This window comes from Pseudopipra pipra, chromosome 4 (assembly GCF_036250125.1).
Source record: "Pseudopipra pipra isolate bDixPip1 chromosome 4, bDixPip1.hap1, whole genome shotgun sequence".
Lineage (NCBI taxonomy): Eukaryota > Metazoa > Chordata > Aves > Passeriformes > Pipridae > Pseudopipra > Pseudopipra pipra.
The window spans coordinates 12,221,512-12,243,136 of record NC_087552.1 but is presented as its reverse complement, the minus strand read 5'-3'; the positions used below and the strand labels follow the sequence as shown (position 1 = coordinate 12,243,136).

Here is a 21,625-nt window from a genome sequence, read left to right as displayed (position 1 = left end):
ATGAAGCAAAAGGGACATCCCCAAGCTGCTTTTCAGCCTGAGTGCTGGTGCCTACAGCAGGGAACTATAGACCTCACTGCCACATTCCTCCCATGTCAGTGAAATGCAATACACCACAGCATGCTGCCTGTCCAGACAGACTTTTTCCACTCACTTATATTTCCTGACACACATTCGTTTGAGAGATGAAATAAACCAAATCCCTTCTCTAGCGAATATTACTTTAAATTTAATGATGTCAGTGCAGGCAGAATATCACCACGGATTTGGAACTTCCCTACATAACAGCAGTACAGCCCTTACTTCTTGAAAAGTTCATCAATTGATGTTTACATTTGAATATTATTGCGATCAAACAAGGATGACAACAGCTAGTTACTCTGGTGCTTTAAACACAGTAAGACTGCACACCAGTAATAGTTATTTACTGCTGCTGCTACTCCCAACTCTTGGAGTAACTCTGTAGCTGTCGTACACTAATAAATATTCCAAAAGAAAGAGGTCAGACTATGGGTTTCTAAGAATTTGATACTGTTTGCAAGAGGCTTGTGAGGGAGCTAAGCACTCAACAGTGAGTGAAAAAAAACATTCCTCTGCCATGCAAAGGTAAGCATACAGGCATGGACACCAGTTAAGATATTTTCTAACCTAGTTGATTCTGTGATTCGGTAACTACACAACAAAAGCTTCTCATCATTGAAGATATATAAGGATTGTCTAAGATGGCACTTTTTTCCTTCTCTGGACCTTTGCTATTACACCCATTTGGGCATAAGAAGATGAGAACTGCCACCAAGTGTGTAATTCATCTACTGAAAGTGTAACTAAAGCCAGCAAACTCCTATTCTTGTGGATTAAAGACACGGGTCACAGCAATAACCTATTCAGCTCGGAGTCAGTCTCCCTTGCCTCATTTATTATCAGCCCTCCATGAACTAATCCAGCGTCCTCAGTCCTGCTCCGCAAGCAACTGAACTTTGCAGAGAGCAGTGCAGTTGCTCGTGGTTTTCTTAATCTTATGACAGTGACAGGAATCAGGGGGTAAGAAAAAGCTGCTACCATGCTGCTGACTGAGGTGTGACCTATTTGTGTCGCTGAAAAGTTGAGCATTTAGCATAAGAAACGGGTCCTACTTTGCTCAGGTCTTCTGTTCTTGATGGTAGATGTAGATGCCCAGCTTAGAGGTGAAATGACTAACTATTGATTTTTTTCATATAATGAAATACTGTGCAAAATTTATCTGTTGTTATTTCATCATTAACTAGTAGAAAAGTGGGACTGACTAAAACCTTGTTTTGACAATAAATATACAGCAAAATTTGGACTTGATTTCACTGCTCATTTCACACACTCACTACTGTGAAATATACCTTATTTCAGAACTCTTCAGTTTCTGGAGATAGAATTAAACCAAAACATCAAATCCCTGGTGACAGTTATGCTCTCAGATCTAGACAAATATCTAAAATGCCTGTGTTAGCATGAACCCAGTCTGGGGCTCATTTCTATTAAAAAAACATTCAGATGTGTCTAGAAGGATTTTGCTTCAGAAGAAACCAGAAATGTGACCCATCTTCTAGAGCTTCGACGACCTGATAGAAAATATATCCGAAGTCATTAAAGGCCCTTTATCAAAACACATTCTTCTCAGCTTGAAGCTGCAGTGAACTGCCAGTGCAAGCAGTGCTATTCTGATTTTGTTTCCAATATCAGAACAACCAGAACATAATTCATCACATTTGATTTATGAGAGGGAGAGATACATATCTAGATTCCTTTATTGCTCTTTGTCTGCCCAAGAATGCACTTTACCATTACAGAGTTTACTGCTTCCTCCTACTGCAGCCTTGCCACAGCATCACTTTGCTGCTTATAGTCTAAGAGGAAGAAAGAGCATGATCTTATGAAGTTAGTACTTCAAATGGCAACTCCTTCCACAACAGTACCAATTAAATTTATTTTATCACCAAGACCCTCTCTTTTAAAAACAGTACTGATTCTTAAAATTACTCTCAATTCAATCATCCCATACTTCTCATTGCGTCATTTTATAAGTAAATCTCAAATTCCTTCCATATCATCTTGAGACTTGTAACACTTCAGAATGGGCCATAACTGCACTAACAAAACATAAAATAAAATACATGGAAAAAAATGCCTATAAAATCTCTAATGCAAAAGAAGCAGAGGAAATATGCTTGAGGAGAAAGGGTTATAAAAACCCCTGTTACTAATGCAGTCCTTTTGTACAGATGCTAATAAAACAGATGAAGAAGTTTGGCTGGCTACAGTTGAGAACAAAATACCAGGGAAACACTTTATTGCTGTTCCCTAGCATCAGAGAGATTTATCAGAGCAGCAAGGGGAAAAAGTACTTGAGCGTGGTAACTGCTTTTGGAAGAAAAGGTTACAGTCTTTTCCATAAATAACAAGTCAGAGCTCTGTGAATGCACTAATGGCAACAAGGCTTCTTCTTCCAGGGGGTAAAGCAGATGACGTCTGAAACACAGTGCAAAGAATACCCAAGCATCAGCACAAAGGGAAGAACCACATGCCACAGCCGGGCAAGATTAATTCAAGATGACACTTCAAAAATGTGTTTACCTGCACCAAATCCCTAAGTGGTAGAGAGATGTGATAGATGGGCCTGGATATGACATAAAACACCAGAGAGACTCCCCCAAAGCAAACTTGCTCTTTTTTCTTGTTACTGAGTGAAGGGGCAACAAACTTTCCTCCCTTAATCATTCTCTAGGATATATGGTTTGGGAGAACATACAGCATCTCTTAGTGGAAAACAGCCTAAGACACAGTTTTTTGTCTTCAAACACCCTGCAGTATGAAGGGCTAACATCATCATCATCATCATCATTATTCTAGACATGAGCTACTGATATGGGAGAGCCACAACTCTTCCCAAGACATTCCCTGATTCTGGTTGCCCAGTTAAGACACTGTAAACCTGATTTTTCAGTTACAGCATTAACGTGGGCATTGTATGTCCCAAGGATATCTTTGAACTTCAGCTACAGTTCTAAGTACTCACTTCTGGAAATCACACCCCTGTATCTCAAGTCAAGCACCAAAATGGAGAAGTTATTGATTAGTAATACAACTAATCAAATAAACAGTTTTCTAAAGCCTAAATTTGGAACATGTACTTAAAACAATAAACTTTAACACCAGTTACCTGAGGAGACATTCTGTGTTCTGGCAACACCAATAAACTCATTTTCATAAACAGGCATAGAAAGTACCAGCACCCAAATGCTTTCTCCAAAAGAAAGAGGAAAAAAAAATCTGTCCAAATAAGGACATATGATATATTACACAGGGAGCACATAACAAGCACATTTGGAGAAAGCTGAGCAAAAAGGGAAGAACACATACCAGATGTTATTGCATGGAAGCACTTGGACCCAACTGGCTGCAGAAGTAGAGGGTTTCTTTTTTGTTTTATATATCCTTCACAACAGGGCTTCCAGACTCTTAAACCTTTGCCAAGCTGCTTTTCCTTTCTCTCTCCAAGCCTTCCCACTGTCCGGAAGGAGAAAGGGACAGTGGAATGCTGCTGCAGACCCTCCTTTACCGTTCACCACTGGCCATCCTCAGTGCCCAAAAACCTGCACCAGATGCACCTCTGGTCAGGGCAGCATGTTTTCCTGATTCCACAGAAAGCTTTGGAAATAAATGTGAATGTATTTCGTTCAATGTACAGACTGTTGGAAATTATTATTATTTAGAACGTGCAAAATTATTTACATATTTGATTGAAAATCAGAAAATGACATCTCCCATAAAAAGGGAAAATATTGAAAAATACTGAAGAACAGGGCTGTAACTACATGACAGTTTTGATACTCAAGTACCTTAGCTACCTTTAGGAATATGTTAAATGGCCAAAGATCTTTAAATCTGAAAGAATTTGTCTGTTTTTGGTAAGATCATGTCATTTCCTATACCACTCTAAGGACCCTAAGAAACGTTAAGTCTTCCATTTCATGTTAAACAAAAAGTCTAATTCAACTCTTCACCAAATTCACTCATAAAAAAGTCTCTTAGGCCCAGATTGAACTAAAATCATGATGATTGTGCAGTCCCAAGCACTGCTACAAACACTTCATGTGCAGGTATTATTCGCTTCTATTATTCTTCCATTTAAATCCTCTGTATGCAGACCTGGTTTCTGACCTAGCTGAAGCATAGTTCCATGGACCAGCAGCACAACAGAGCCAAGTAGTGGAAGTCCAACTCCCCTTCCCCAGCTCACCCTCCTGCCACTGCTCCTGAGTCAGCTCTGCTAGTCCTTTGATTGGCCAGAGAGTTGATTTAAAAAAAAAACCAAAGCCTGCAAACTCCCTAGGAATAATTTTTTGCTAGGTACAGCTCAGTCACAAGGCAAGCCAACTGCAGGAAGGAAGGAAACAGAAAGAGAAAGGAAGGGAAGGTACCTCCTCTTGCATTCAACACCTGCAAGCTGTCCCTGCAGTAACCATGATGTTATACATCTAAAAATTCAGGTGTGGCACAGGGACTGCTTTTTTTACTTGGTTTTCTTAGCAGCTGCTAAATGACCAAGGCTCCCTGGTGTTACTGCAAAAATACGAGCATTAAGTGATAAAGTTACAAAAAAAATCATGCTTTGTCATGTTAATGGTGTGTGAGGGATCCTGCAAAGATTATCCCAGTAGCCAAGGCGAGACATGTGGAGACACAAACACCCCTTGAGCAGTGAGCAAACAGCTTCAGCCAAGCTGCCAGCCATTTAAAACTCTGAAGGGACAGCAGGTGTGTGACAAAAGCAGAGTTAAATGCTGTATGTACCAGCATGTGTTATACACTATGTGTGGCCTATTGGCAGCTTGTCACGATAAAGAGACTTTTACATCCAAGAGGTATAATCACGCAATTTAATCCTGTGCATCTCAGTTTCCATGGGCTATTCTGGTGACTGCTATTGTGACTGAACTTTCTTATTTATATTTCAAAAACCTGTGTCAGCTCTGCTTCCTGCAAGCCTGAAAGAAGGAAATTACAGCCTGACTCAGACACATAATGGATTGAAAGAACAAGAGTGTAATGGTAAGAGAAATTTCAGCTCTTGTCCTGTTCCTAAAAAAACATCAGGAAGAAACATCCTTTGATGGGGTGATTTAGAGATGAACTGGCCAACACCACACAAATCCCTCAGAGCAGTCATGCTGGAGAGGTATCACAATACCCCCAAGCAATATTAAACCAGAAGACTCCGTGTAAGGTATTGGTTTCCAAAACCTTTTTCTCTGGTCATGCTGCAGAGCCGGGACCTCTCCTTGGGGGACTGCAAGGCAGAAGCAGCTGCAAAAAGCCATCTCAGATTGCTCCTCCTCATGACTGCAGGTCCATGCTGACCCCACCTGCTCCCAGCTGGGAGGAACAAGGAAAGGGATGCTCATCTCAGAGGCACCTTCCTTCCCGCTGCGGCAACTCAAGAGCCTGTCCCAGAGCACCTGCTCAGTGGTGGCCAAGGGTCAGCAGGGTGTGCTGGCACACGGCATGGCCTGGGGGAAAATGGTAACCCATCCCTGTGATCCTTCTTTAACATCTTCGGCACAGCTGGATCCTGCAAAGGTAACCGGAACTGTGGTCCTCCTGTGGAATGGGAATGCTGCCTTTGGCACTCAGGGAAATGCAAGAAGGGGCGACTGGGGCTTGGAAAAGCAACCTACCAAAGGCACAGAATGAGACCAGGACATGGAAGTGGACCTGCAGCTTTTCTTCAGGGATGTTAGAAACTTCTCACTCCTACTTTAGGAAGTAGGAGTGATACTCCTATTCCTATTCCATGTACAAGGTGGCTACTAACCAGTGAAAATCCGCACGGGGGCAATTAATTCTGAGTGACAAGCAGAAAAAACCATATTTCTGCCTAATCACTATGAACTGCTTCCTCAATTGCAAGTATGCACACAGCTGTAACAGAAAACAACAGCTTGCTTCAAAGACAACTCCTGTTAAATTTTAAATGAGGGGGTTGGAAAAGCTCACGTTAGTCTGCCTGAGTTTGTCATGGCAGCATGTGCATGATTTTCAAATCTGTCTCTTTAAATACCTTTAATTGCATAAGGTCTCAAAAATCCCAGGTCACTAGCAAAGCACAGTACTGAGGAATCATATCCTGAACTCTCAAGAGTAGTTACAACACATATCTTTGAGCAAAGACCTCACAGAAACACCTCTGCATATATTGGAGGATTTAGTGAGAAAATGAGCCACCACCCCAAGGAGGTGGCTGAAAAGCTCAGCAGTGGTGGAATTACTTGAATGAAGTGTGTATGTATCTTCTCTCCCTCTCTCTCACACATGGTCTTGCCTTCCTTTCCAATGCTGCTAACACTGGTCTCCACCTGAGATCTCCAGAGCACTTCCAGGATAAAGGGGTAAGTCATTAGGATGTATTGTTGTTAGGATCTTCTTCCTCACCATGCATGTTGGGGACAGTGATCCTTGGTTGAAATTGAATTCCATTAGAAATGTCCATGATAAAAATTTCACCCAGGGATGTCTTCTCGTTAGATACGGAAAAAAATGCCCACAGTAACGGAGCCAAAAGAGAAAAATCCCATAGTGGTTGTTGGAGGAACCTGCATATCGGATAAGTCAGTTTTACTGCTGTCATTAGCAAAATACAACTTTTAACAGAGTAACTTTTACTTTCAGGGGAAAAGAGTCTTTCTTTTTGTTCAGTACAAGGAAACAACATGCTTGAGAATGGGCTCGACTGTTGCAGCAACTGCTGCAGTGCCTGAAGCAGGACACAGTTGTGGGACCGCTGTGCCTGACAAGTCAGGGCAGATTGGGATAGCATTCCAAGGTCGTCCATCCCTCCACTCTCCATCGTCCCGCAGGCTACCCAAGGGCTGCACAACATGTGCAGAGACCACAACATTGTATGTCACACCTTTTTTTTTTTTTTACCCTCTGACATGTCACAGTGAAATCAGTGTCCCCTCCACCAGCTCCCACATGTGGGCTTGCAGAATGTGACCTCTAGTCTCCTGTCACATGCTCACAGGACTGTCAGGTACCTGTCCCCAAAAAACTGGGAGACATTTGACCAAAGTACATTGCTTAGGCTAAAGATCAGTTCTCACAAGTCCATAAAAACAGAGAATACTGGACAGAAACAGCACAACAACTTGGAGAAAATATGTTCCTGAACTTTACAGGACTGTCTAACCTGATTTGAATTGGACAGATTAACTATATTTTTTGTTATAGGATATGGCTTGTCTACCCACTGTAGCTCAATAGATAAAGACTGAGCTAAGTGCAACTCAGCTCTAGATAAAGTAACAACAGAAAAAAAACCCAGAATCACAGAGCCTCAGTGTCTCTCTAAAAAACTCCAGTTTAAAAGCAAAGCACATGCTTTTCAGTCTCACAAACTCCATCAAGTTGTAGATGTAGTGATTCTTGAAGGTGTGGCATCAGCAACAGTACAATATTCTGCAGATAAGTCTGATGCATATATTGAAACAAAGCAAGAACCTGACCAGATGACTACAGCCATATCCTATAGCTATACTATTTCTTCCAAGATGGGCACATAGGCAAAAAGACATTTTTCTAAATACAGACAGAGGGGACAGTTCAGCTGGTTAGCAAGGCATTTTTTATGTCTACACAAAACATTTAAGAACTAACAGATTGATCAATTAAATAAGAATGTCCAGTTTTCCATACAGAAGAAACAATTGCTGCCATTTATATGTCCATTATCAATGAAGCAAAATAACATGACAGGCTGAAGTGTCATCTCTTAATTTCATTAGAATTGAAGTAGTTTTTAAAAATAAATTCTAGATAATTTCAAAATATCATGTTCTACTAATTTGAATCTCCTTCCTATGGCATCTTAGAGTATCCATGCACTTCCTCTTTTGAAGCCCCTAAATTAAAAATTCTGCAAGGAAAGCTTTCTTTACCATCCAGTTTCACAGAATCCTTACAGAAGGAAGTTTTAATGCTATTTGAAAACAATGTACACTTAATTTCTAGTGCCCTGTGTTCAGATACACTCTTGGTAGGTACTTTTGTCTGATCCTCCCTCCTACACACACAGAGAGAGGACAGCCTTGATCTTCACTGAACACTGACAAACACTCAAGATGAGTTATTACCAACTTCTGGAGCTAACAAAAAATGCCTCCTTCAAAATACTGAAAAAACCTGGAATACTTCACTATTCTCTGATTTTTCATCTTCTCTGGAGTCTAAGTGACGATGTTGTTTCAAAACAATAGCAAGAAAAAGAGCAGGCAGTGCAGAAACCACAGTTCAAAATAGCTCCAGTGGAAAAGTATCTTTAACACACGGACTATTGTTCTATACTTAAAGGGGAAGCTGTAGGAGACTTGCACTGGAAGGGATGTCCTGGGTAGTTGAGTCTATTCTCCACCATTGTAGTGGCTGCACGATATAATTCCTTTCAGATTTGCTAGCAATTAGCATCATTCACTGCACAAGCTCCTCAGCTACTTAGTTCATCTCTCTGCCAGTGCAGAACCACAGATGGGTGGCAGTCAAAAGCTGTAATACCTGATTTTCAAAAGAACCCTTCATGCAACACCAACCCACAGAGATTTCTTTTTTTTTTTTTTTACATCCTACGATGACAGATGAGTTCAGCTACTAATGCTCCTTTCTCTTAAACCTCACAAGCCTGTAAAACCTTGAAACACATTTCATATTCCAGTGTAATTATGCAGCTTTTGAACAGCTTTATTCCAGCTCTGATATTCCCCACAGCCTACTCAAACATTTCACTATCAGTTCTCTACCTACGCTTGTGGCCAGTTGTTTGACTGAGAAGCAAACCTGACCATGGCCCCCAACAGCAAAATGTGAACTTTTGTACTTAATATTTCCTAAAATGAGAACTTCTCACTATCTGGATGATCTGTGTACCAGGAAGGTCCTTGTGTGCCACTGGGCAGCTGTATGCTGTGGGTCAGCATTTTGCAGAGGGTGCAAATGACTGACTGCTGCTGACATTCTTGGATTGGCAGGTAGGAGATGACATTGTCAGTGCTGGTAGGATCTGTAAATCTCATATAACTGTGACTGAGTACTAGCAGAAAAAGTAAAGTTGATCTGTGCAGGCAGAAGCAGCCCATAGTTTCCAGCAGGAACATCTCTACCAAGACTTCCTGAAAACTTAAACACAAACCCCTGATTTAGTTGGTCTATGTACAGATGTTTTTCATCAGTTTGGAAATAAAAAAGCCCCAAACTCAGCGACTGTATCAAAACATTTTCTTTTTCAAAAAGTAAAATGGTTCAATGTCCTTTGCATCTCCTTGAGGATGCTTCCACAGTTTGCTTAAAGGATTTAGCAATATTTCTGATCTGACCGAAAGCATTCTACAGGAAAGAAAAATGAGCACATTTAAAACTCACCACTAGCACAAGAAATGACGATTAGCATATGACTAGGAGGTATACAGAACCACTGCTTGTTTGGGGCAGAATTGTCCAAAATGTTACCTGTGTCTTGTAGCAGGGCTAATGCACCAGATAAAATTCTAACAAGCTTGTCTGTGTATAGAGAGAATACATGAGTACAGAAAAACAATCAAGAAAAGCATTCATAAAGGAAGAGGTCAACTGTTTATCTCTTTTGTTCATTTAAGAAATTTTAAATTAGTTGATGCCAATCTCCTTTTAATTGAAACATTTCTTTGACAATCTTGGAATAGCTCAACTTTTTTTTTTCCCCATTAAAAAATAAATCTTTGATGTGCCAGGTCAGGCCACCTACATTCAAGTCTTGTTGGAAAAGACATGTATAAAAATGTAAGAAGAAAACAAAAATCAGCCTTTACAACAACTGAAACTAAATTGACAATTTTGATTTAAAGAGCTCAAATCAATTTAATGTGAGTCTCCTTCTGATCCTGTGTCTCCTTCCTGCCTGTCTCCCTTTCTCATTGAGTTAAAAATGAGTCCAAAATGAGCCCTTATGAAAAAGAATACAGCACAGTTTTTCTTGACCTGAGATCTGAAACCAACAGTTTTGTCTCTCCAGCCTAAAGCAAGAGTGCAAGCATGCTCCCTCCTCATTTACCTACCTGCTTTTGCTTCCTTGCTTGTCACAGAAAAGTGAGCTCCATTTACTGGCTTGCAAAATTCCAGATGTGACAAAACCCAGAGAGGGGCAGCCAGGATGATAACCAGCAAAGCTAAGGCTGAAGAGGGAACTCAATCTCACCTAAAGGCCACTAAAGCTGCCAAAAGGGCATCTCAGGATAACTTCTCACTGGCCAGCTGCTCTTGGAGGCCTGGGTCTGGCTGGTAGGAAATCCAGTAGGGACATCAATAGGGACTGGTTTTAGGCTATACAAATCTAGGGTCATTTAGCATTTCTTTTCAAATAAGCCTCCAGTCACAATCTAGTTTCAACTGAACAACTTCTGGCATCAGAAAATCCCCTCCAAGCCATAGCTTTTATCAGAGACTCTTGATGAAATGCTCATGAGAACATGAGAAAGGCCAAAGCCAAGACATCCATTTTCAGAGTCTCTTCTCAAAGCAGTGGATGGGAAAGGTCAACTTTAGTTTCAACAAACTGCCTCTGGAATTCTACTAGAAAATATGTTCATTAGGTCACTTGGCCACCACCACTACCATCAAGACCTCCCTAACATTCTACAAAGTGAAACAAATTGGAAGAGAATAATTTTAAAACACTGTTTCTCTGCACTAAAAGCACTTTGTCTCTGTTTCAATCTTTTTAGTTAACACATACTCCTGTTCCACTTTCTTTTGATTTCTAAGCATTCACACTCTTTGGAGAGGCAGAAGAGAGTTATTACCCTGTGTACCAATATACCTGGAAAAATAAAAGTAACAAAAGCTCTGTGAAATGAACCATGTGACTTTGAAAACATAAACGCCTTTGCACTGTTCATTATTATTTTCCTTGGGAACACTACTGTAAAGTTAGAGTCAAAACTCTGTAACATTAAGTTTGGTTTTAACCCCTTTTGCCTTTTCTTTTTTTATTCAAGTTCTTCACTTTTAATTCCTCTAAGTGAGAAGTAGTAGTTTCCAGAAGGCTCCCAGGCAGTTTCAGAACAATAGATAGACCTCATGAGCTTTTAGAAAACAAAAAAGATTAAATTGTTGTATTACGTATCTAGTCTGGAAAGAGGGCTTTTAGAAGCTGAATATAAATTTATAGTAACTTTTCAGTTTTAACAAGGGAAGTGGACTTGCATTTTTTTGGTCAAAATCAAGCAAAAACTGAAGGATTAATTAAAAAAAAAAAGCAAGACAGAAGGAATTAATTACTGCAAGCACATGTAATTGTTTCTGCCCTGTGGAATATGCAGCCATTAGAGTAGTTTAACAAGGCCCTTTTGAGGGTGAAAACTAAAAACATAACCTTTCCATCGCAGCTTTTCCTCAAAACTGCTTCCTTTGAAGTGTACTTTTAGGCTGCAGGTTACTCCACAGCTGGGAGCACGTTACATCTCCCAGAGCAGGTTAGCAGAGGGTCATTTTTCTAAAATTTCCTTCAGTGAGACTATTTTGGTCTTGCAGACTGACAGCTATTCATGCACAGAAAGACAATTTGCTGGTGCCACTACCTTTTCAAAAGGCAACTACAGGGAAGCAATAAAGTTTAGCAACACCTCAGTTGAGTTCAATATCCCGTGCACATGGGGGTAAAAATCTGGAGTCAGGTTTGTCATGCATACGTGACACACCACATTGGGTGGCTGCCCCTCAAAGAAACGCTGGCAGCTGAAAACACTGCGTTATTTAATTACCTGTGTAAGGAACTGGCAGACTTTAAACCTCCTTTGTGTGATCCCCCCTCCCCTCCCCGAGATGCTACAATTTAATAAAGCTATTTCAGTTAAGCGTTTTCCATATTCAGACTCTGCCAGTGGCATTTTTGTTCTACACGTTTTCTATACACTTTTCCTGTAGGAGTATGTTTTTTCATTGTCTTATAGGACACAGAGAGTGGCAAATAGAGCAGAAATTCACAGAGATCTCCACGTAAGTTGTTTTGGACATTGTGTGTATTATTATATGGTTTAATTATTGCATATGTTCTATTGCATATGTTCTTGCCTACTCCCTGAGTGGCTCAGATATGTTAACATGAGTTACAATGAAAAGAACAGTCAAATGTATTTGCTCTTGAAGAAGACAGTCACAATATAAGGCTAATTTTGGTGGATATTCATTAATGCAACTCTGATGCTACTGTGTACTGTGCTGAGTACAGCCCGAGTATGTTCCTCAGTATATCAGCCTTGTCACTGGAGTGGCAAAGATGGCATCTAGCTGGGCAAGAATATATCCACATGGGTCCTATTTTCAGCATCTCTAAATGTGAGGGCTTACGCACCTCTCCTGGCTCTGAGGCAGGAGAAAATCCTCTAACACTCATGCCAGTAGTTGGATATTTCCTCTCAGATATTGGGCTTGACCTGTTACCTACTTCTTTTCTGATCATTCATGTTTCCTATAAACACTCATAAGCCACTTTCTCCATCTGGCCTACCAGTTTCAACAGTTTCAGGCCCTATCTTCACTTAAAATTGCCCACATCCAGATCAACGAGAAGTCCAGTTACTAAAGATTAAGTGAGAACTCACTTCTAGGTGAAGTGACCTGGTTACTGTGGCAACCCTAAAGGATCCCTGAAGTGCCCTAAATTCTTGCAGGAGTTGGAGGTAAGTAATGAAACAAAGAGCAGGACTAGCCTAGTGTCTTATGAACAAATACCACTTATTTTTTCAAGGCTGAAATAGTAGAGTATTAGAGACCATATGTGAAAGCTTGAGCTGTTGCCCCTACAAGAATCTGGAGAAAACATTCCCCTCCCTCTCCCCCTTTCACTTAAACTCTTCTAAATGCAACTCTTCTGTGCTTTTTGAGAAATCAGAACTGCTGGTTACAACACCACAGGTACAGGTGTAAGTATGCACGTGATCCTTTAAATGCTTGGGAGAAGCCAGACAGCTCCCTTGTGCAGATGATCCTCTTGCACGTTCACAGGCTCAAAGCCTAGATGAATAAGGAGAAAAACATTACATACCAATGACTGGAAACATTGTATCAGCAGAGCTCTTGTCTGACTTCTTTCGTTTGAGTTACCTTCAAAGTGGTTCACAACACTGCAGAGCACTAAAACAAATGCAAGTTCCATCATGAAGCAAGGCACTCAGAGCAAAACACATGCAAGCAGAATCAGGACTGACTGCTGCAGAAATGACATTACTTTCTGAGTACCTCCTGTACTTGAACCTCCTGTTTTTATTCACCCATAGGCACAGCTGCCTTTTCACTGTCTGTCTTTTCCCACTGAATTTATGAGATCTGTTTGCTTGCTGTAATCTGCTCTTACCTGTGAGGTTTTTGAAAGTCCATCTCTGTATGTACTGACTGGTTCAGCTGAGCCTGACCCTGGTAGGGGTCTCTGGGCTCTGTGCAGTACAGGTGAGCATCACTTTTGCCTTGCCTATCTGTCCGAAATACTGGCAGCAACGAGCAGCACTAACCCTGGAATCCTCCCTTTCCTCTGCCTGCCTGGCTACAGAACCATTGCTCTGTCTTACTTCATAATTCTTATTTTCAGGTGCTGATCCAAGCTGGGCCCTTGTGTCTCGCATTTGGTTTTGTTCTTGAATTGGTAATAAAAAGATTCAGAATCACAGTGGCACATTGTATTTGAAACAGCACTTCCTGGTCACTTCAGTGGAGGCTTTTGTGTAAAAACTGATGAGAAAAGAAACTGCACAGGCATCAAGATATGTGAGATTGAGTCCTAAATAATTAAGCCAATTGTATGCAAGATACTAAATATCTCTTGTGAGGCAAGGCTTTCCTTGTCAAGGATAAATCAAAGAGATCAGCTACTATTGTCATCTGGTCTCTCTGCAGTTCAGATTTGTATTTTACTCTACATTGTCTATTTTGCTTTAAAAGCTTTCTTGTTCAATGTTTTATCCAGCTGTCTACTTAAGACAGTGAAATATAAAAAAAGACACAAGCTATCTTATCACTGGTCCCAGTCCTCTCTTCTCTTGTGCTCAACATTTCTTTCCTCCTGTTGTACTGGTACAACAACTTCTGGATCAGGGAACTGATCCAAACTAAAAAAAACCCACCAGGAAGAAATTGGTTGGCTTCTGGATTGGGCTCCCAAGGCAGCTGCACAACACAAAAGCAATATAGAGGCAGGAACTTGTAATCTGGGACAGAGAGTGGCAAGCTAGGGACTAATTTACATATAGAGACAGACTTACAAAAGGAGCTTCCACTACTGAAGGTGAACACTTTCTTTTAAATCTCTTCCTAGACTCAATTATTAAGCAAGTTTCTTGAGATCTGCAGCATTTTTGGCACCCTAGGTTAGGCCAGTCTGCTGTGTGTGCCATATCACAGCTGCTGAACTAATGGTTTAATCCCTGCTCTGTACACATTGTCAATATATACAGGAGATGTGAAACAGAAAACAAACAAAACAAATTTAAATTTGCTCCCTGTTTCACAGCATTTTGTACATCCCCTTTTGCAATTTGCTGTAAAGAAGCACTGTCTGTATTTCACATCTTAACATATGGAAAGGAGGAGCAGTTTTATAACAGGAAAGCTTCACTGTCCATTCAGAGTCTGGCAGGAGTCTTGTAGGTGTATGTAATAATCCAAAGTACATTTTTAGTGCCAGTTATGTTTCACTTGGTGACTCTTTCAAACCACCAAAGCTATGTTGGCACCAGTCTTAGTCTCAAAACAAATCTAGAAGCTCAGCTCATTGGCAGTTTCAGCCCATGACAACAGTTTAGTGCAACATCCTCACAAGCTTTTAATAGAGCCACCAGGAGTTCTGTCACATGCCAGGCAAATGGGACCCAATCTGCTCAGTCTTTAACTAGGTCCCATCAGCGTTCTCCCTCTGGGACAGTGTAAGAACTCGCTAATGCAAGTGTTAGTAACTTTCTGCATTAACTACTGTCTAGGGAGTTTTTCCACCTTTTCCTCCCCCTTTACATTCCGCCCAAGAAACCCACTATTAATAGCAAGGAGGAACAGTCAAGTGGTTACAAGACAACAGTGGATCAGATTCTTATCATGCACTTTCATCCACTTCCAAAGGCTGATTATTCATCAAAAAGACATTTGAGACATACACAGATCAAAATAATTACTTCAAAAGTTATATTAATAGATTTAATGAAGAGCTATCAAAGAGATTTGAAAGGGTCCTAACAGTCACGATGAGCTGTACGTTGGCAGGGTTTTATGGAAAGAACAAAATGAGAGGCAGAAAAGGAACTGCTGGTATTCTCTAGACTGCCCACACTTGCCATACAGTCCACCAAGCTCTGTTGACTGTGCAGGTGATATGACACCTCGGGGGAGAGCTTGTGGTGTTCCGTACTAAAAGTCCCGTTCATGTTTGCAGTAAAATTATTTATGGATCTTCCTCCAACTACAGAGATTGTGCTAGTGGGATTTCTGAGGCCTTATGCAGTGGGATGAGACATCCCACCAAACAGAATATAAAAGCTTGTCTAAATTGAAAAACTAGAAGGACTTATGAAGAGAGGGCAAAGACTCGGGCAGTGCATATTATTTTCTGCAGAAATTAGCAAATGCTTGAGGGAGATAAATAACCATGGATGCTATAAAAGATGAAAAAAATTAACTACTTTTCACCTGCAAGGGTCACCATACAGCCTTTAGAAAATCTAGATGCTACTTTCCCAGAAAACTACCTTTTTAACCATATCATTCAATCCCAGCTGAGCCTGACTCAAAGAATATTGCAATGTCCTCCTCAAATCCCAAATCCACCCTCCAAAGCTAGCTCAGAGCTTCTTCAAGTTCAGATCTTAGCCAAGTCCAGCTCACACCCACCTCATATGTAGGGCAGGAAATTCCACCAGCACTGAAATTTCCAAAGATGTTAGCATTTTGCATAACTCAGTATGAAAAACTAGGAACAGAGATTGCTATGATGCATTATTGTAGAAAAAGATCCTTAGGTTATCTTCTTTCATACCCTTTGGAGAGCTGAAAAGTTATAGGGTCAAAGCAGTAAACTCAGCTGAGATGAACTCTTAGGTATTTCACACAATTTTTTCACCCTCCCTCCTTCCTTTTTTTTTTTTCCCAATTCCAGTTTTTCACTTTGTCCATCAATACATTTTCAACAGTTGACTACAGAAATTTATTGCAGGATGCTATCCCAGGATCCTACAGAAAATCCCACCACAGAGAGTAAACAGTCAGTAAGATTAAATACCAAACAGACTTTGGGCTGTCGATATGCCCAAGGGACTTGATGAAGGCTTGGTAGAAGGCAGCTGGGAGAAACTGCTGGTCCATTTTCAAGTGCTCAGTGCTACTAAACAGGAGATGCTTGGTTCAGCAAGGAACCCTAGGGACTGGCCCCCAAATGAAGTCCCATCCAGATGCTCACAGTACAGTACATCTCCCAGGATCTTATGGAAGACATTACCTATTCAGGAGCATAGGGAGCAAAAGGGAGGAAGAGAAGAGGAAACGTGTGCTGAGCATACACACAGAATTAAGAAGAAAAGCACTAGCTGAGCTCCAGAAATTAAAATCTTGCCCCACTGAAGTAGGTAGGAGCTTTGCCACCATGGAGATGGAATTTTACCCAAAGTGAACAGTATTCTGGAAACATCGTCCCTCCAGACACACACTGTGGGAGCTCTTCTGGCTCTGCATAATCACTGGAAACACAGAAAGGGAAATTAAACCCAAACCAAGACAACAATACCAGAACGATTAATCAACAGACAAAAAGAATGCAACAATTAAGTGAAAAGTATTGCAGAAGTGGGTGGAAAGAAGAAGGCAACTCCTGGACCACTGGACTTCGTGAGGAATAAGGAAGGATGCAAGGACTTGTGGTGCCGGGTGCAGGATGCCATGACAAGACCGCACTGGAGCCTTGGAGTCTGCACAGGTTCAATAACAAAAGGACCTTCCAGTGCAGATTCAGCCTCGGAGTAGGCTCCATCACTAATGCTATATAAAGAGGCCAGAACCTAGCAACTTCAGCAAAGATTCCTAGGAGCAACCAGCGTCATCGCTTACAAATTCCCAGGCAGTCTAGTTCACAGAAAGGGCACGCTCAGCAAGCGCTGGAGTTGTGTAACTGAGGATTCTGGAAATGAGAAATACAATGCCTGAATACAATAAACAGACACAGTGCCTATGAAGTCCCATCTATTATGACAGCTATGACCCAGTTATTTAGCCTACATTTGCCCTCTGATTTAGTTACCATTTGGGTTCATACCAGAACTATATATAAGGTCCCTTTCACTGGCTTAAGAGTTCAGGCTGCCCAGGATGCCAAGTTCTACCTTTCAGAGTGCCTGAATGCCCCAAATTCACATAAGCTGACCGGAGAGACAAATTCCCATCACTGCTGGAACTCAGCCCCTATCTCCCAACCAAAGACCTCTTCTTTGCTGCAGCTCTGCTGCAAAAAGGGGCCAAATGGCTGCTTTTGGGAACTACTGCAAAACGCACCACTTCAGATGTGGTGGTGACAGCAGGTTAAGTTGCACATTTACCACTGCTGAATATTCAAGTATTGTATTCCCCTCTGAGATGAGAAATCCAGATGAAGATTCATGTCTAGATATCAACGATGAGTGAGTGACAAGAGCTAACCAAGCATCAAATCAGAGTTCCCCGAGTGACTGTGTGGTAACCACAGCATAGGCAGGCACACAGCTGGGTTTGGGAAGTCCCAAGGTGCTCTGAGTTTTCCTCAGGACTCTTCTTTCCTCACAAAACAACTGGAAAGGCCTGCTTTTAGCAGGCCACCCCTGTGATGGCATGAGGCTCACAACATTCACAGAACTCAGGCCCTCTTCTCCTGCTCTCTCTCAGGGGAAATAACCAGGGAAAAACCCTTTTCACAGTCCTTCCCCAGACATGGCCAGTCTCTTCAGGTGATAGAGATCTGACACTCCATGGTTTGCTGCCTGTCTGCCAGGACAGACCACTGGCTTTGGTGTGAGTTCCTTGTCCATGGGCTCCACTGTCAGCCCTCAGGATTGTCCAGTCTTAGGGTCTATTGCCTGATGTTATTAAAGGTAAGGGGGCAAATGGATGGCAAGAGGGAAAACTGGAGCAACAAGGCAAAATAAAGCATCTCTGCAGGCCCTGCAGTACTCTGCTGGCTCAGAGCAAGTTTTTCACCCAGTTATCTAACTTAGCTGGCAACTTGGAAAGTGAATTAAAAATGTCTTTGTTCCTTCTGCAGACTCTGGAAACAAACCTGGAGGGAAAAGAGTGTCTGGAGAGTTACTGAGCTCTGGTGCTCCTTGGCAGCCTCAATACCATTGTTACTCATGGTGAGAAACCAGCAGAGCTGCTTTGCAGTCTGACAAGATCGTGGGATGAAAAGCATGGACTGCCCATTGTGCTGGGCTTTGGACCAGGCTGCTGGCTTTTCCCAGCATCTGTCATGCAGCTGTGTGTGTATAAAGGCCACATCACAGCCCTCCTTCCCAACCTTAACAGCAGACCTTGTAAAGAACAGTGGGGCAAGGATCATTATTTGTGAGAGGAGCTACTTGCTTCAGGAGTGCTAAGAGGGCACAGCTGAAAACAGTGTCTAGCACAGTCTTTATTACATTGTGGTACCATCTTTCCTTCATTATTTAAAACAGCTTCAAATGCATTTAAAAAAACAATCACTGGAAGGAATGTCTTTTTTTGAACAGCTCTTGCCAGCACTCAAGGAGACTTGAGAAAGCTGAATGCCATGAGCTGACAGGCTGGCCATGGAAGGTGGCTGGGCTTATTAACCTTGCTGCTCACCCCTTGCTGGATTCAGTACTTAGACCATAAAAAGGCCAGACCTTTAAAGAAAACCAGAACCTAATCCACAAAACCAAATTTAAAAATCTACTTCTGGGTCACCTGTGTCTAAGGTCACAAGTCCAGCATTTCCACAAGTTATCTTCACTGCCATGATGCTGGCTGCAATATCAGGGAAAATGTGATTTTCAAGTCTTTCCACAGAGTAAGGAGACTAATGTAAAATCATTTCATCTTAGTTCTGTCATCTGTCTCCTACCTTCTACACATCATATTACTATTTGTCTTCTTTTTCATGCCCAGGCCCATAGCAGTATCTAGAGAAATGGTTGCAAATGTATAGTTTTTCCCAGAACCTACACTAACTCCATACACAAACCTATATTTTGTTACATTCTTCTACCTTCCTTCAAAGTATATTTGATGATACTAGTCTTGTCAATACACCAACTGGTATCAAACAGATAAGTATTTTCTACTGATCTGCTATTTTACCTAAAAATGAGAATTTTAAGACTAGTACAATCCTCACTCGAAACAGCTGACAACATTCCTTTTAAACTGTCAGAAGTAGATTTTCAAGAGAGAACATAATTTTTAGGAACAGAGAGACATGAAGACATTTTGAGAATTACCCGTTCAAATGGTGCCCCTTTACACAAGTGAAAACTAAACACATTGAAAGCATACAAAATTCTCCCCCCCCCTTTTTTTTTTTTTTTTGTACAAATTGGCAGTGTTATCTCACTGTGCTCTGGTTTTCAAGTACAGGAGAACACATGATATTTAAATTTACTTACCCTGTAGATTCCCTGCTGGGCTTAAAGCACGGCCATTGCTCCAGCGAAATGCCCTCAAGAGATCAGTTTGTTATTGGGGTTTCTAAACATTTATTTCAGTGCAAATTCTGCCAGAAATTGGAACTTACTGCTTGTTGTGAAGTTAGCCTCCCCAGCCTGGGGGAAGGAGTCTACGTCTTGGATGACTTGTAGCACTCCCACAGTCCGTGCTGGGGGATCCAGGGCTACAGAGCTCTCGTTCACTGTTATGTCACTGGCTCCCGTTATCTGGTTGGTTGGTGGTCCTCCTATGGATGCTTCCAAGTCTGGAGGTATATCATCCATGCAATCTGCATTTGGCTAATGGGAGGAAAAGAAAAAAAAAAAGAAAATCGAGCTTCTACCTGATAAAAAGATTGAATTTACTTGTTCTCACTTATTTTGAGCTTTTCACTTTATTTCAGCACTGAAAATGGCAACATATAATGAATAAACACACAGAGTTTGTCTGTTTTCATGTACTTAAAACAATCTGTTGGAAGAGAGACCCAAAGTATGCCACGGAAATATTATTAAACTGTGTCACCTACAATTGCTAAACATTATTACTTATACTTTTAGAAGGGTTTGGAAAAGTGTAACTCATTTATTGATACGATCTGCTCAACATAAGCAGATTGCTGAGTCAGATCACAAATGTAAACAGACAGCAGGAAGGGGAATGATTATCTTTTCCCAAAATATACATTTTATAGAGCCAATATCAGAGCTTCCCAGAATAAGAATCCAAGAGAGCTGCCTGTGGGTGCATCTATGTGTGGGCTGCAAAGATAAAAGCTAAAGCTGTTTGTAAGACAACTTCTAAACATCAAAAGATCATTTCCCTTGATAATACTGTATTTCCTATAAAATAAAATTATAAGAAAAGAAACAGACAAGCAGTTATGGGAATTTGAAGAGTATTATTCGATTTCTAGTCTTTCTTGCTATGTGATTTAGCAAGACCAACGACAGAGGGACAAAGCAAGACTGAGCTGCAATACACAGACACTTGGTTTAGTTAGGAAATGTAAAATTAAGTTGTTCCCATTTATCTTTATTTTTCAGGAATCAGACAGCTAATCTGGATCAGTCATTTAGGTTTCCTCTAACTTCAGTGGTTTGAGACAATACTGCTGTGGGATTCATCCCATACCCCTAGGTATGAATTGCTCCCTCTGCTTTCCCTCTGCTCAGCACTAAGCAGAGACAGGGCTTAAGCTGCTAGACTGGAAATCCAGCTTCCAGATGGCTAACGTCACAGGATACCTACTCTCTTCAGTGGATCTGATTTTTTCTATGCTTAGTTCTCACATGCTAAGGCACTTTGGAAAATCTCACTACCTGCCTATTTTGCCATAGCAGGCACCAAGAAACTAAGCAAAATATGATACAACAAAGGCTTAAAGAGAGGCTTAACTCTAAGCACAAGAGAAATCCCTTTGAATTCAGGCACAGAAGGTTACCATATGCTTACATGTTTTTTCAGAAGGAGGAAATTCGCATGTTTTCTCTTTTTCACATACATTCCCTGTCTAATGGTTGCTGCCTCATAAGAACTTTTTCACAAATGTTCCTAATGAAAAAGGCAGGCAATTTAAACAATCTTATATCCACAAACTGAAGTTTGGTATAAAAATTAGAACTGTTGTTGCCTGGGTCCAGTCTAATCCACAAGCAGCAAGAACTCCTCAGAATTCGAATAAAGGCACATTCAGCTATACCAGGTTTTAATGAAACTCACTGAACCTGCACTTTTTAAAATGAAATACCAATCACTTATCTGCAGGACAGGAATCCAAAATTATCCCTTAGATGTAGCACTCTTAGCTATTATGAAAAAATGTTTTAGGAATTTCATTTTAACTTAAATTTGCCTTTGGTGGCAGTTACCTTAAAAAAAAAAAAGCCTCTTTTTTTTCTATTACAGA

At 41.0% G+C, this 21,625-nt stretch overlaps 1 protein-coding gene across 1 annotated transcript in view; it reads right to left on the bottom strand.

Annotated features, from left to right (window-relative positions):
• RNF150 (ring finger protein 150) overlaps positions 1-21,625 on the bottom strand; it is a 118,975-nt gene that overhangs the window by 10,495 nt on the left and 86,855 nt on the right. Inside the window, exon 6 of the mRNA XM_064651575.1 lies at positions 19,805-20,015. Within this exon, the coding sequence (XP_064507645.1) occupies positions 19,805-20,015 (211 nt within the window). The remainder of the gene's footprint in view (positions 1-19,804; positions 20,016-21,625) is intronic.